Source organism: Rhipicephalus sanguineus, chromosome 10 (genome assembly GCF_013339695.2).
Source record: "Rhipicephalus sanguineus isolate Rsan-2018 chromosome 10, BIME_Rsan_1.4, whole genome shotgun sequence".
Taxonomy (NCBI): domain Eukaryota; kingdom Metazoa; phylum Arthropoda; class Arachnida; order Ixodida; family Ixodidae; genus Rhipicephalus; species Rhipicephalus sanguineus.
In genome coordinates this window covers 65584202-65598045 of record NC_051185.1, presented here as the reverse complement: position 1 = coordinate 65598045, position 13844 = coordinate 65584202, and the positions used below count along the sequence as shown (strand labels likewise).

The 13844-nt window shown below is 43.7% G+C and overlaps 1 protein-coding gene across 1 annotated transcript; it reads left to right on the top strand.

Moving 5' to 3' along the window:
- Positions 1-6447: 6447 nt before the first annotated feature.
- On the top strand, positions 6448-13267 carry LOC119372028 (zinc finger protein 649). Its single transcript, XM_037642470.2, has 2 exons — positions 6448-7521; positions 11024-13267. Exons 1-2 carry the CDS (start codon positions 6986-6988, stop codon positions 11370-11372), a joined length of 885 nt encoding a protein of 294 aa, XP_037498398.1. The 5' UTR covers positions 6448-6985; the 3' UTR covers positions 11373-13267.
- Positions 13268-13844: the final 577 nt, after the last annotated feature.

Below are 13844 nucleotides of genomic sequence, written 5' to 3'. Positions count from 1 at the left end.
TCAGCAGTGCCCATTCAACGCCGGTCCATACTCGGGCTTGTCCAGTTAAAACTGTATCTCACGTACGAAACCCGATTTCACGAAGTTCCCGATATAACGAAGGAATTTCCATTCCCGGCAGCTTGATGATGATGATGATGTTGGTGGTCTCGCCCTTTTTAACGGGTCGCCGTAGTTTGGTGTCCAAAACCGGCGTGACCAAGGAAAAAACACGCGCACACACACAAAAAAAAAGGGTCGCTAAACTGGCTAACAAGCTGCCACTAAGCATGTAGTGCTCCGCGCCGCCACCAGTACTCAAGGCACCTCTTCGTCACTTCCACCACCTTCCGCAGCTCTCCGCCCTCTACACCGAAGCCAAGCGCGATGGGCAGCGCCGCTGTGCCGGCCGGCGGATGAATCTCGCAGCACTCGAGGACGACATGGCCGAGCGTTTTGTCCGATCCCTCACAGAGGGCGCATGTTTTCGTGAGACCCTCTGTGAATCGCACTCTCCAGAGTCGCGTCCGCAGCACACCCGCCCTCGCCTCTGCCAGCAAAGCACTTCCCTTCGAGTTGTCGTATATCCTTTCTGTGCTTATTTCAGGTTTGTCGCGGCCGAGTCCCGCCATGCGGTGGTTTCTACCTCGCGGACTTTGAGCCGCACTCCCTCTCTGGGTTTAGTCTTCCCCTCCTCGTTTGCTCTCTCCAAACACACTGCCGGCAACCCGAAACGTCGGCGTAGAGCAGCTGTGCGTCTGGTCCATCTCGTAGACCTACCGGCGAAGATGGTGTGGACGAGCATCCTGCGGGCCACATTCTGTTCAGGGAGCCTCACCAGCCGGTTCTCACACCCTGCCTTGGCCACTGCCTCCCTCGCCGTGAAGGAAGACCAGCCCATCTCCCCTTGTATGGCCTCCACTGGTGTGTGCTTGTGTACGCCCAGTGCTAGCCTTCCTATTTCTCTCTGGCGCCTCTCCAAAAACTCCCGAACGCCAGTGGAGAGGCAGAGCACAGCATTCGCGTACGTGAGGCCCGGCACTGCCACCATCTTCCATAGCGCTCGCATGACTTCATACCGGTTGTACGATCACAGCGCTCTCCGGCACAGAATCCCCTTGTATCGGGCCGCTCTCGCCCTCAGCTCCTTCTCATGTGCAGAGATGTAGTCTGCACCCGCTGTCAGCCGAACACCCAGGTATTTAGTCGCGGCGCTTCTATGGATGTCGTTGTCCTGTAGTCTCCACGTTGTGCCCTGCCCATATGGTGCAATGCAGTGTTGCCAGGACCCGCGAAGCGGCAGTCAAAATTGGGAGGTTTTGTAGCCGAAACATAGCCAAAGCTGAAAGAGGCGCGGAAAATTTTGTAACCAAATATAGCCGTTTTCATATTGCCCCCCAAAGAATGTACGGCATTAATTTTGCGCAAGCAATCATTGCAGTGTATGTATGACTAAAGCACTACTGCGTCCATCTAATATTACATTTTTAGTGTTCTTCAGTAAATGCTCATGTGTAGTTACGTCCCGTTGGCTTTTTAGGGAGACAAAAGCAGTGATAGGGAAACACCGCCATCACATTGGATTCACGCATTTCTCGCTGCCCAAAGAAAATGTTGCACTTGCTTTTAATACTCATTAGAGCACACGAGTTTCTTACTATGTGAAAGTCTGTGTATGGAAAGTTCACCGGAAAAAACCAGTAAGCCAGAAACCCAAGCTGGGACTGCGTCTTAGCTACATCATGATCCAGTTGTCTACCTACAGATTTGTTATACCCTTAATTTGTTGCATGTAAATACAAAAGCTCGCTATCACCTGTCACAACACCATACAGGAAGGAGCCAGAATCATGTGCACATTTATTCTGCTTTCCTTACTGAGTAGCATGTGTCACAAAAGCCATGCTCTGCACCCCTTCCCTACTACGTATCGCCAACACCACCACGCGCATGTGATGATAGTTTTTTCGCTGGCAAAATAGCCGGCAACTGATAGTTCGTCCATCGTGATGTTGCAAACGAGTTTTATGCCAGCATACTGACCGCGGCTGACAGCTCTTCACCTTCAGCAGCTTCCACCACGTTTCACTTTCATGATGTTGCATGCACATTGCATCAGGTTAAAGCACAGCTGCCAAGTGCCGGTTCTGCATGTTGCCAAAACCGTGGTCACTAACTGACGAAGATAGCGATGCGGACAGCAATGCCTCGTTTCGGTACCATGCGAACGCTGTTTTCGCCCATTTGTGGCGCTTTGCGCTTGGCACGCTTCGAGGATCATCCGTATTAACCAGGCTGCGGCCAAATGTGACCGAATTAACGAGAGTTTGATGTTATTACACAATGCTTATGCTGGCCGGGACCAGGGAACGCGTCCGGATTTTCCGAATTAACAAGGGTCGAATTAACGAGCATTTACTCTACCTATTTATCCTGAAGTCATTCATGCTCTGCTTTTGCATAAATAGAATGAATTCTCAGGCTAGAAATGTAGTGCAATTTCACTTATGTTCACTTTGAGCAAGCAAATATGGTACCTTTCACACAGCTCGTGGAAAGCAGCACATTGAACGACTCGTCAAACATGGTAGTGCCTTCAGCAAAGTGACCACGTGCAGCAATACACAGGAAAATGAAGTTAAATGGAGACACACTTATTAAGCAGGAGGTTCCGTGCATCCAAAACTTAATGTATGTTCTTAGCCACCAGTCGACACTGTTGGCAAAAAGAAGTCGTGTAGACAATTGTGTACAAAGTGCATTGAAGGGTTGAACAGCTTTTTGACAGGAAAATTTAAATCAACTAAGTGAGTGTGCTTGTTCTTGGAACAAGACATGCATGAACTTCAGAGTTCTTAATTAGATTCAACATGCTCCGTGTTCTTTTGCTTCTTCCTGCCAAAAATGCTGTTGAAGGTGGAATGCATATTTTCATCTCCTACGTCAACTGCAAAACATGCATAACAGACCTATGTCACTTTGTAAACATCGCTAAGTTGCTTGAAACAATAAAAGTGCCGGAAAAGAAGGTAGCCTTAAAGCAAGAGTTGCTAGTTTGTGAAGTGTTGTATTTGTTAGAGTATGAGCATCGTGTGTGAATTCTTGTGTATCTTTTTAACAATGCATTGTTTTGTGTTCCCAAATTGGCATGCAGACACTGAAGCATTGTTATCTTTCCTCCCCCCCCTCCCCTCCTTACCCCATAATTTCTTGTGCTTGTATTCTCAAATAGTTGAAGGTCAGTACTATCTTTTGTCATTTTGTGGCATCCTATTTCTCGCAATGTTCTAAGCGTTAATTTTGAAAGTTTCACTCGTGATTGAATGCACTGAACTTGCTAACTGGCTCTGCAGTTTTTTTTTTCTCGTCTTTGTTTTCTATGCCGTGTAACTGTGACTTCATGCACGACATGTGTGGCATGCATTTAGGAATGGTGGGTGAAAGAGCCCGTACAGGCTGATGTAGTTTATCTATTTTTTTCTCTGTCTTTAGCATAAACAATCTTTTTTAAAAGGACCTAGTGTACCTTTTTTCATGCCCAGCTTTTTCCACATTATTGCCCTGTACTGTGAAACATCTGCATAACGAATGCAGATATAACAAATTATCGGTTATAAATAGGGCTCTGTGTTTTCAGTTTTTTTTTTTAATTTGGACGGTGTTTTTCGGAGTTTATTTTTTTAGTGGAAATTCACCATTTGAGTTCATTTTTCATAAATCCCCAATTCTACGAAATTTGGAGTTTAATTTTGCGTTATTTTAAATACCTGAATGTCTTAAATGAAGCGATATCTGAACACGAAAACATCACACCACACGAAGCGTATTTTGGTTGTCTGGAAGTTTGAATGCACGAACACATACTCACACCAGCACAAATACTTGAATGCAAAACACCTACATTTGCATGTATTACAACCTGAAAGCTTGTTGTAATAGACGCATGCATGCTGTACAAGGTCCGACGGATATTTGATGTCGTCTGTCACGCTCCCGAGGGCCCTACATAAAACAACATCTCTCGCTTCATGAGCGACTAGCCCTTTGTTAAATGTACGATGGCTGTGGTCTACGAGATACTTTTGACGTGAGGTAAAGTTTATATCGGCCAAACCGGCCGTTGTATCAGTGACTGCTTTGAACATTCATTTTCGATAAAGAACGGAACAGGGTCATATTGGCCATTAAAATGGCAGCTTATCGCATAAATCCGAATTGTCAAAAATTTTACCGGCGAGTCTTTATCGAATTTCTTCGGATTTATCTGAAAACACGGAGCCCTATTTATAACGAAGCGAGTGAAGAATAGGATTGCCATTGATACACTGTTCTGAATATACGTTTATAACCAATATTCGGATATAACGAAGCCATTTTCATATCAAATGCGACTTTGTTATAATGAGGTTTCACTATGTGAGGCCTTTCGTTGACCTCATGCTGACATTTAGGTATTCTATGCCCTGCAGGTTCTGCCGACCGTGGCCGCGAGAAGAGCATTGTCCTCCTCTCGCGCATTTTTCCAAGATGACAGCACTCCCAAGCCTGTTACTGTCTATGAAGACCGATTGTGTGCATGTGCAAACAGGATGCATTTTGCGATCATAACCCCTGGCCAGCTTGTTGCTGTAGGCTCTACAGGCAGTGCTAGCAGTAGTCTCTCCTAGCAACGAGGTTTACGTCGCTCTGGCTCCTTATCGTCATTGAGGAAATCCTTTGATTGCCTTTGGCAAGCGTGTCATCTATACTTTTCTTTATTCTGTGTGCGTGTGTGTGCATACATCTGAATATTTTCCTTGTCCATTTTGCAGCTATGAGATGATCATAGTCTTAACTATCGGGATTTTGCGTTGAAGCTTCGCTGTGGGTTGGTTATGGTGCTCGCATAATAGTGCCGCAGTTGCTTTCCTGTCATGTTTTCTGTTAAATAAATCTGGGCTCAGCGCGGTGAAGCCAGATTTGGGAACTGCATGGACATTGTGCCACAAAGGATTAATCGGTGTGTGAATATATACTCTCAGTAAGCCCGGCGCAATGCGTGACGTGTGACTCCAGTCTGGGAACGAAAACAGGGGAAAGGCTCGAGGGGCTTGTTTCTTCACGAAACCAACAAACAGTGAAGCCAAGAAAAGCATTGGAGACATTATTTGTTTTAGCTGTAGTGTAATAATTGTGGCATAAATGGAAATGCATTAAAGTTGATGAAACATTCAAATTATGCTTCAAATTACCCATGTTTTTTTTAAAAACTTAATTCATTCTAAAAACTAATAATAACATCCCCAAGCTTCCTTTGGCTTCATTGTTTGTTGCCTTCATTAAGTCTGGGAATTGTTATTTTGTGAAAGTCGTTCAACCACTGCTTTGTAAATTTTGTCGTTTCTCATATTACTTGTGTAAACGTGTTGCAATTTTGTTGTTAAACTTTATTTGGGCTTTTGTTTCATTTAGCCGACGTTTACTGCTCAGTACAAGTTTTAAATGTGTGTGGTATTTTGCCTAATCCATAGCATACTTTTCCGGCTCTTAGAGGGACACTAAAGCGAAACAGCGAATCAATATAGACTGGTAAATTATTTTTTGAAAACTCTACTGTCATTGATTTCATTATCGTAGGTTTGTTCATAGAAGAGAAAACGAAGGTCAAAGATAAATTTCTAAATTTGGTGCCGAAGTCTTTGCATGTGATTGTCATTAGGACGTCACGGAATACAGCAGTACTTTCTCATATTTTGGCCAAATTGACTCTACAAAGTTTGCTGAAACTTAGTATGTTAGGTCTGTGGTCCCTTCAGAGCAAAATGCACTTCATGTTTACCGATTAAGAGCTGTCTAGTCCCTAGCAGACGCTGTCAAAATCTGCGACATCACAGTGAGTTGGTGCGTGAACTGTAAGGGGCCTTGCCACTTGCGTTTTACTTTTCCGCGTTTTCTCGCTTACCAGGCATCTTCCAGTGGCAAAGGAAGATGCTTTTGATATTGTGATAGGGTAATTTGCTAGCACAATAATAATTTTTCAGCTCTTTCAGAAAGGGGAATGCTTGGGGAAGATTTAGATGCTGCTAACAGTTGTAGCTGGGTTCTCAAATGACACGTGTTAATAAGATTTGAAGGGGTGCTTCCAACGTGCTCCACACGTACAGCCCCTCTTGTATGCATTGTTTCTTGCAGCCTGTTAAGGTACTGTTATTCCGCTACTAAACTTTTTTGGAGTGCCAACAAATGTGAAATTTAGGAATGCAAAATATTGCTGCGTTATAACCTTTCTTCCTATTTGTAGTTGTATCTGCATGTGTGCTTGAGTTCATGGTCTGGCTTGCGGTACAAAAATGAATGCATGCTAACTTGTCCTACTGTTTGTACTGGTTCTACACCATTCCATTCCAGAAGTTGATTCTTTTGTTTTTTTGTGGCAACCACGAGATAACATGTGAAGTATCTTTACTCCAGTTTGATGCTTTTGTGCTATTCAATGAACAAAGCATAAGTGGCTCACGAAAGTGTCTTTTATGCACTGTGCAAGGGTATTTGTATTGGCAGAGTGACTCTGCAAACTGCATTTGCGATGTCTTGTATCAATGTATTGCCACCTGTTAGTTTTGCATTGTGTGTTCTTGGCTTTACGTGCAGACTAAAAAGTGGCATTGAATGATTGTTACCCCTTTTGTAACTTGTGACTTTTTTATGAGAGTCACTACGTTTGAAAGAACATAGGCTGGTGACCACATGTTTGACAAGAGTGAGAAGTGTTTCTGTGTCGTCACTAAATTGATAAATCAAGTTTTTCTTGTATTGAAAGATAATGTAGGCAGCACTGATCGTTCAGTACAGTTAACGCAAAGGCATTTTAATTTCCCTGTAAGAGTGCTAATCACAGGGACGTAGCAGAAAATATGTGTTTAAGATTAACAAATAACAAATTCATAATGTTTGTCTTGTTTCATGTAGCTGTAACAGCTTTGCTGACTTTCGATAGTGGTTTTCTGACGGGACAGGGTGTCATTAAATGCATAAGTTATTCGCTTCAGTCTCTGTTCTTTTTCAATTGCAGGGCTTGAAGAACCTGAGATCATTTTGGTTAAGGAGGAGCCCCCATCCAGCTCTGACGAAGCATCCGCAACAGATACAGAAAGGGACGATACTGTTACAAACTGGCCTTCGAATGCCCGCAGAGAGGAGGTACATGAGAACTCTGGAGACATTCCCACTGAAGCGACAGACGTGCCACAGGATACAGAGGGCTCAGACGAAGACGGCGAATGGCAACAATGCAAACAGTGCCAGCAATACTTTGGCACGCTGGAAATCCTGCTTCAGCACTCCTGTCACGCACTCGCAGGACTTGCCGTTCTGGTGCGATAACTGTGGCGCCGCCTTCACGTGCCAGGGAGAGCTGACGGAGCACGAGAGTACGCACGTCGATAAGAATCGGTTCTGTTGCGCGCTGTGCAGCAAGATATTCATCAACAGCACCGTGCTTCGAGATCACACCGCGGTTCACCGCAGACATCCCGGATATCGCTGCCACCTGTGCCCCATGGTGTGAGTAGTCAGGCGGTGTCCCATTGACCTTGTTTATTTATTTCATTTATTTGTTTATAGGGTTTCTGCTGGCTTCGGAATAAAGCCCTAAGCAGGAGTGGGCAACGTACAAATATAGCACACTGAAAATTATGCAGTAAGTTACGCAAAGGAAAACTGGTATGCACAAAATGATAGACAGGGACACAATAAGACAGGGACATGGTAAGATGGTCGTCCATGTTTGTCTTACTGTGTCCCTGTCTATCGTTTTGTGCATACCAGTTTTCCTTGAAGTATGAACCAACTCGCCCAGCTACAAGTTTTATTGAAACGACGCAAATTATAATAATACAGTGAACGCACGATTTGGAACATGGTGAAAATACAAATAAAATTCTACAGTGCATGACATGTAATTGCACAAAGCATAACATATATGTGAATACCTGCTAACATCATATGAAAACAAACGAACAAGAAAAAAGAAAAAGGCAAGACATGCTACAGGCTCATTAGCTCGGCTAATAATAAGGGCACTCTCGCTGCATCCACAAGTTTGCCAGGTCTCACAGGAGCATAACGCTTATTTCCGCATCCCCTCAGCTTGTTTCTATTGACGTGGGATGCAACAGTAAGCGTTATAGTCCTGCGAAGGAGGTGATCATTTTGCTAAAGGAGCAGTACTGACATGACAGGCAATGTCTGCTTTTTCTTTTTTCTTTTTAAATTAAAGGGATACTCAACAAAAATTGGAAGAACTGAAGAAACTATCGAAATTCTACTTGGAAGACACGGCTGTTTCAGTAAACAGAGTTTGTTTCATGTATTTTTTAACAGTTGGCTGTATTTTTGGTGGATTGTCAGTGCGCGGCGGCTGCAAACAAGCGAAAGCTGTGACGTCACGTTCATAGAGGCGCATGCAGAGTGCACGTGTTCCTGTCCTTCTCTTCCCTTTCTCCACCTCCTTTCATCCCACTCTCCCCTTACACAAAAGCGCTGATGCTTTACCCCAGCCGGGAGCATCGTTCGCTGCCGGTGCTGTTCGTAGTGGTTCTGGAACCGTAGTGGGAGCTGAGTGGGTTGAGAGACGCGGGTGACAGCTGGCACTGTTATCATGCTCTTTTCCTGTGGATGAAACGTCACCAAATGTCACCTCGTCTAGTTCACAGCGCAGCCGCTAGATGCAGCACTTTGTGAAAAACACATTAAATTCGTTATTTTCCGCTAGTTCCTGCCTGAAATGAAGGTTGTGTCTATCGATTTGAGCGCCCAATCTTTCAATTTGGCTAAAAATCTTGGCAGCAAAAATTTTGTTCAGTATTCCTTTAAGGTATGGAATATCCAAGCTCTAGCAACAATGTTGGAAATCATTAGAGTCCCCTAACCCATTTACTTCAACCTCTTTTTCTATGAACCAATTTCGGTTTCGAAACTTGGATGTTGGATTAATCTTGACATCGTACTCATTCACTTCAACCTCTTTTTCTATGAACCAATTCCGGTTTCGAAACTTGGATGTTGGATGAATCTTGACGTCGTGCATCGTCTCGCCTAATTTCTCCATTTGGAGAGCGAAGCAAGAAAGAATGTTTCCAGCGCTTGTTTGGCTTTTTCGCAAGTGATGTGATCGTACGCAGCCTTGTGGCTATGTAACTTCAGCAGAAATGGCTCTCTATCATGACGTCTGCAAAATGTTGATGACACCGAGTGTGGTGTTTGCATGACAGTGAATGCTTCTCAACCTTCATAGCTGCCAGGTTTCATGCTATCTTGTGTTGGAAGCATGTGTCAGGGTTTCTGAAACATTGAAATGATGTGTTGGCACTGCTGTAGAATGGCGCCTGATTCGCTGTAGCTGTTGCGGCTTTTACCACCTTTGCTACATTTCGCAGTAGCAAGTTATCCTACGGCAATACTTGGAGGCTGGATTTAGGTGTACGAAAGCCTGTTGTGCACATAACTTTTTGTGCAAATAACAAACATATGTGCTGTGCCTGCATATTGCTGCGCTGCGTAGCTACCATGGCTGCCATGGGGTGCTGCCACACGCCACAATGAGCTTTGGCTGGGTCCTTTTGTCAGCTGATAACTGCAAATTCTGATTGATCTTTGTGGATGACATACCTCCAACCACATAGCAACGATATACAGCCGAAGTAGCCCTAGCGTTTCTAGAGAATTCAGCACACAGCTGGATTGGGAGTAGTGGCCAACACACAGAAAAAGAAGAAAAAAAAAATGCCCAAAGTCATGATGCATGCTGACATAATATTTAGGTCAGGGCCTTAACCTCTGACATAAATGTGACGTCATTTGATCAGATATTTTGCAAAACGATGCGACTTGCTGTCCCCCTGTGACTTAGACCAATGTCAGACTTTGTTGATGCGTCACTGTGAAACCACTGCCTCGATATTGAAGCCAAAAATGTTTTTCAAGGCAGCGGGATTTAAAATATATTTAGTGCGTTCTGGGGAACCACAATAGCATTTTTATTTAGAGCAACAATACGAAAATTTCTAAAATTCGTCTCAGTACTCCTTTAAAGAAGGAAAAACATCACATGGTTGAAAAATTCGTGAACACAGGGTGTTGCTGGAGCCGACTTTTCGACAAGTGGACTTGTCTTCTTCAAGGCTGCAATTGCTTTTTTGAAAGCAATTGCAGCCTTGAAAAACACAAGTCTGCGTGTTCAAATGTCGGCTTCAGCGACTCTCCGTGTCATCTCTTCAAGTTTCCATTTTCCCCTGAACGTCTGCCATGTTCAGATGGTTGAAAGCAATTCACAAGCTCCCTGTTAAGGCATCTATTATAGCCTCCATAATGGTTTCGGAGGTTAAACCTCATAATTGTTTTCTTTTTAAGCTTAGGCCCTAGGCTCCTCTGTATATTTCACATTCACCTACAAATTAAAGAACATTCTAACGATGTATTGAAATGACACTAGAAGAAAGCATTCTTGTGGTCGTTCCACCATCTTGGCTGTAGCTTCTTCTCCCAGTATATATTCCGTGCACAGTTCTCCTTAGCTTTTGCCTACTTCTATCCCCATGGCACTTTGCTCGACGTACTGGGTAAGGATAACTTTTGAAATCGCCACTGCTGTTATGGAAGCCAGTTCTTCCACTATTGGATGGAGCCACTATAGTTGGCCACTGTGAAGCTCTGTTGTATCGAGCTGATACCTTGCACCTCCCGACGACAAGCTAGAATAAGACGAATCGAAGAAGCTACAGCCAAAGATTGCTGATCAACAACAACGATAATCCTTCTGTGGTCATCATCTTCATCAAATTGCAGGCATGTTGAAGGATGTGCCGTGCTCGTGCATTCTTCAACGTGTGGGATGGCATGTTCTTCAATTTGTGGGAATGACTCGTAACAATATGCAGGATAACTTGGCTCAAGTAAAGGAGTAAGGACTCTTACGAAATGTCTAAACTGCAACAAGCACAGATGCCTCCTTGTCAACTTTACAAGAGGTCCAGCGTTTGTCTTGTTTCTGTGTCCACACTCCCAGGTATGCCACGCGTCAGCAGCTGTTAAAGCACCTGGACAGCCACAGTAAGCCTTACACCTGCAAAGTGTGCAACCTCAGTTTCTTCAGCAACAAGACCCTGACCGCTCACTGCGACCACCCACGCGGTCGCCCACGTGACCCCCCAGGTCAAATTTCAACACCGCCGCACTCTGCACTACAAGTGCCCGCACTGCCCCAGGACCTTCTATCACAGGGGACATCTGGTGGACCACGAGAGGTCCCACACCGGGGAGCGGCCCTTCAGCTGCGACATGTGCGAGAAAAGCTTTGCCCGACACCACAGCCTTCGTGTGCACAAGCGAGCGCATCATGCAAAGTAAGCTCATGAAGCACAGCCCTCGTAGGTCCCTCGCTTCGCCGTAGATTGGCCCCACCATGCCCCTTGGATATCTGCGAGAAGAAGCCAGTGACAGTTTTGCAGTGTTCTGCATGACCGGGAATTAACAGGCCTTGCTGGCTGAGCACTTGGTCGCAAGCAAGGTGCTGTGCTGGAGTGGAGATAGTGTTTGGTGGAGCCGGCTGTCGAAGTCTTATCATAGGAACAGATTCATGTTAGCCCATAGCGGAGAACAAAAAGTGTTATCTTCTTGCTTCCACCACCTTGCATACGCCAAATTTTGCTGGACAGCTCAACATGTATGCTTGTGTCACTGGTATTAGGACGAAACTTGAATGTCACGATAGTTTGCACGGAAGATTACGATATCAGTACTCAACCACTAATATTTTTCACGCAAAACAAGCATTTATTTTCCATTTAGTCTAGGGTTTACAATAACAAAGCAAGGGCACTTGAACTGTGACAGAACCTTTGGCTAGTTCGGCACTCTTTCGAGGCAGAAGTATAGTCAGATGCTGGCTTCCAGTGGGGTAAGGTTTAGTGAGGGCTGCCACTGCAGTTTTTTTTTTTTCAAGCTTCTTGGGTGCAGCCGCTCATTGCTGCTTGACTATTAGTTTGATTGCAGCCAAGCGTGTAGACTGTTGGTTGAACGACTAAGATGAGCAGACACTTGGTTGTACCCACTCCTTGCTGCGGGATTGTTCATTTAATTGCAGCAGAGGGTGTTTAATAGACCTTACTGGTCGGGCACCTTAGTGCGCAGGCACTTTGTTACAATCCCTTCATAGCTACCTGACCATTCATTTGGTTTCAACCAAAGGCATTTAGCTGCTATCAAATATTTTCTCAAACTACAGTGATTGCATTTACTTGCTTTTGTGTGCTTGTATGCATATGTGTGTAATTTTATAACATATTAATAGTTAATATTAGAAAGAAAAGTTAGCATGTGAGTGTAATTCTGAGAACAAGTAGGTCAGAAGAGATATTAAATAAAGAAATGAGCAACGTCTCAAGCTGCATCAATATGCCCGAGTTTGTCAGACATCATGTGTTACGCATTTTTAGTTTTCCTAGGTCATTAAAGCCGGATTTATACAGCTTGGAATTGTAAGTTGCTTGTGAAAAGATGATTAAATGTGAAACACCCTTGCTTAGTATAAAAGTAACATGTTACCACCAGACCTCCAATCAGTTATTTGCTAAAGTTATGCTTTTAGGAGTTGAGCGTGAAAGAACACAAGGACAAAAGAAGGAATGTAAACACACACTGGCACCAGTGTAGTGCATACATTCCTTCTTTTGTCCTTGTGTTCTTTTGCGCTCAACCCCTAAAAGCATGACAAACCAACAAGTCCGCATCACTGCCCTCCTCAGCTAAAGTTACTTTCTCAGCAAACATAGTTAGAAGCTTCCTAACGATAATACTCTGTTCAAGCAGTGTCGTGGCTGTTTTGTGCAGTGCAGCTGTACTTGAAGAATGCAACGTATCAGTTTAGGGGAAAGCATGTATGCCTTTGTTTCCGACATTCCGAGGTCGCATTGCATTCGGCGAAATCTGTAGCCCTCTCGGTTAAAACGATGTTGCTACCAACTTTACCAATTACATGCATAGTGACATGAGATCACATCCTCAAGTAATTGCAGTTATTCACTGTTCCACTTTAGAACTCCCCTGCTCGTAATTCGATGAATACAGCACAGTCACTGTCAGTCCTAAAGGGACAGACAACTGATTTTTTAAGGTGCTCATTTCTTGTGGCACAATGAAGAGCTTGTCCTTTAAGACGTTTGTACTTGCAGCGGTTACTTCTGAATATACATGTAAATTTAATAATCACAAATTTTAATCTGGGTGATCTAAAAAAAGAAAAACCTCCCAACTTAAGGGGAGATGTGGGTCTTGAAAAGTGTGTTTTTAATAGTTGGGTGAACGGAATGAAATTTAATACACTTACTCAGTTTTTTCTGCAGATTCCAAATCTCTGAGTAGATCTTTAATAGCTGCATTACAACAAAATATATGCAAGTTCTACAACGTTTTCTAGCACAATTCTTACGGGGATTTTTGGAAACTTTTTTTTCATCAAACACAAAAGCAAACTATGAGACCAGGTTGCCAGAAAGCTAGTCTAGCCGATGATGCTATTTATCTTCTGATAATGTTGTTTACCAAATGATAATTCTCTATAATCATAAAGTGTATGAAGCAAAAATTTTTCTCTCATATTTGCATCCATTTATTTTGTATTCGAAGTTTGATGAAAACAATCAAATTAGCATCGGCTAGACGAGCTCTCTGGCAGTCTTGCCACATATTTTGTTTTTGTGTTTGACAAAGCAAAGTTGCCAAAAAGTACCGTAAGAAATGTGCTCTCGGAAATTGCATATCTTTTGTTCTAATGCAGATGGTAAAAATGTACTTGAAGATTTGGAATCTGCAGAAAAAACTGAATAAGT

What these genes read in the sequence shown, in the direction of transcription:
- LOC119372028 (XM_037642470.2), top strand. Translation starts at nt 6,986, where the DNA reads ATGCATAAGTTATTCGCTTCAGTCTCTGTTCTTTTTCAATTGCAGGGC. An exon ending in TGCCACCTGTGCCCCATGGT is followed by an intron (nt 7,522 to 11,023) that starts GTGAGTAGTCAG and finishes CCACACTCCCAG; the next exon opens with GTATGCCACGCGTCAGCAGC.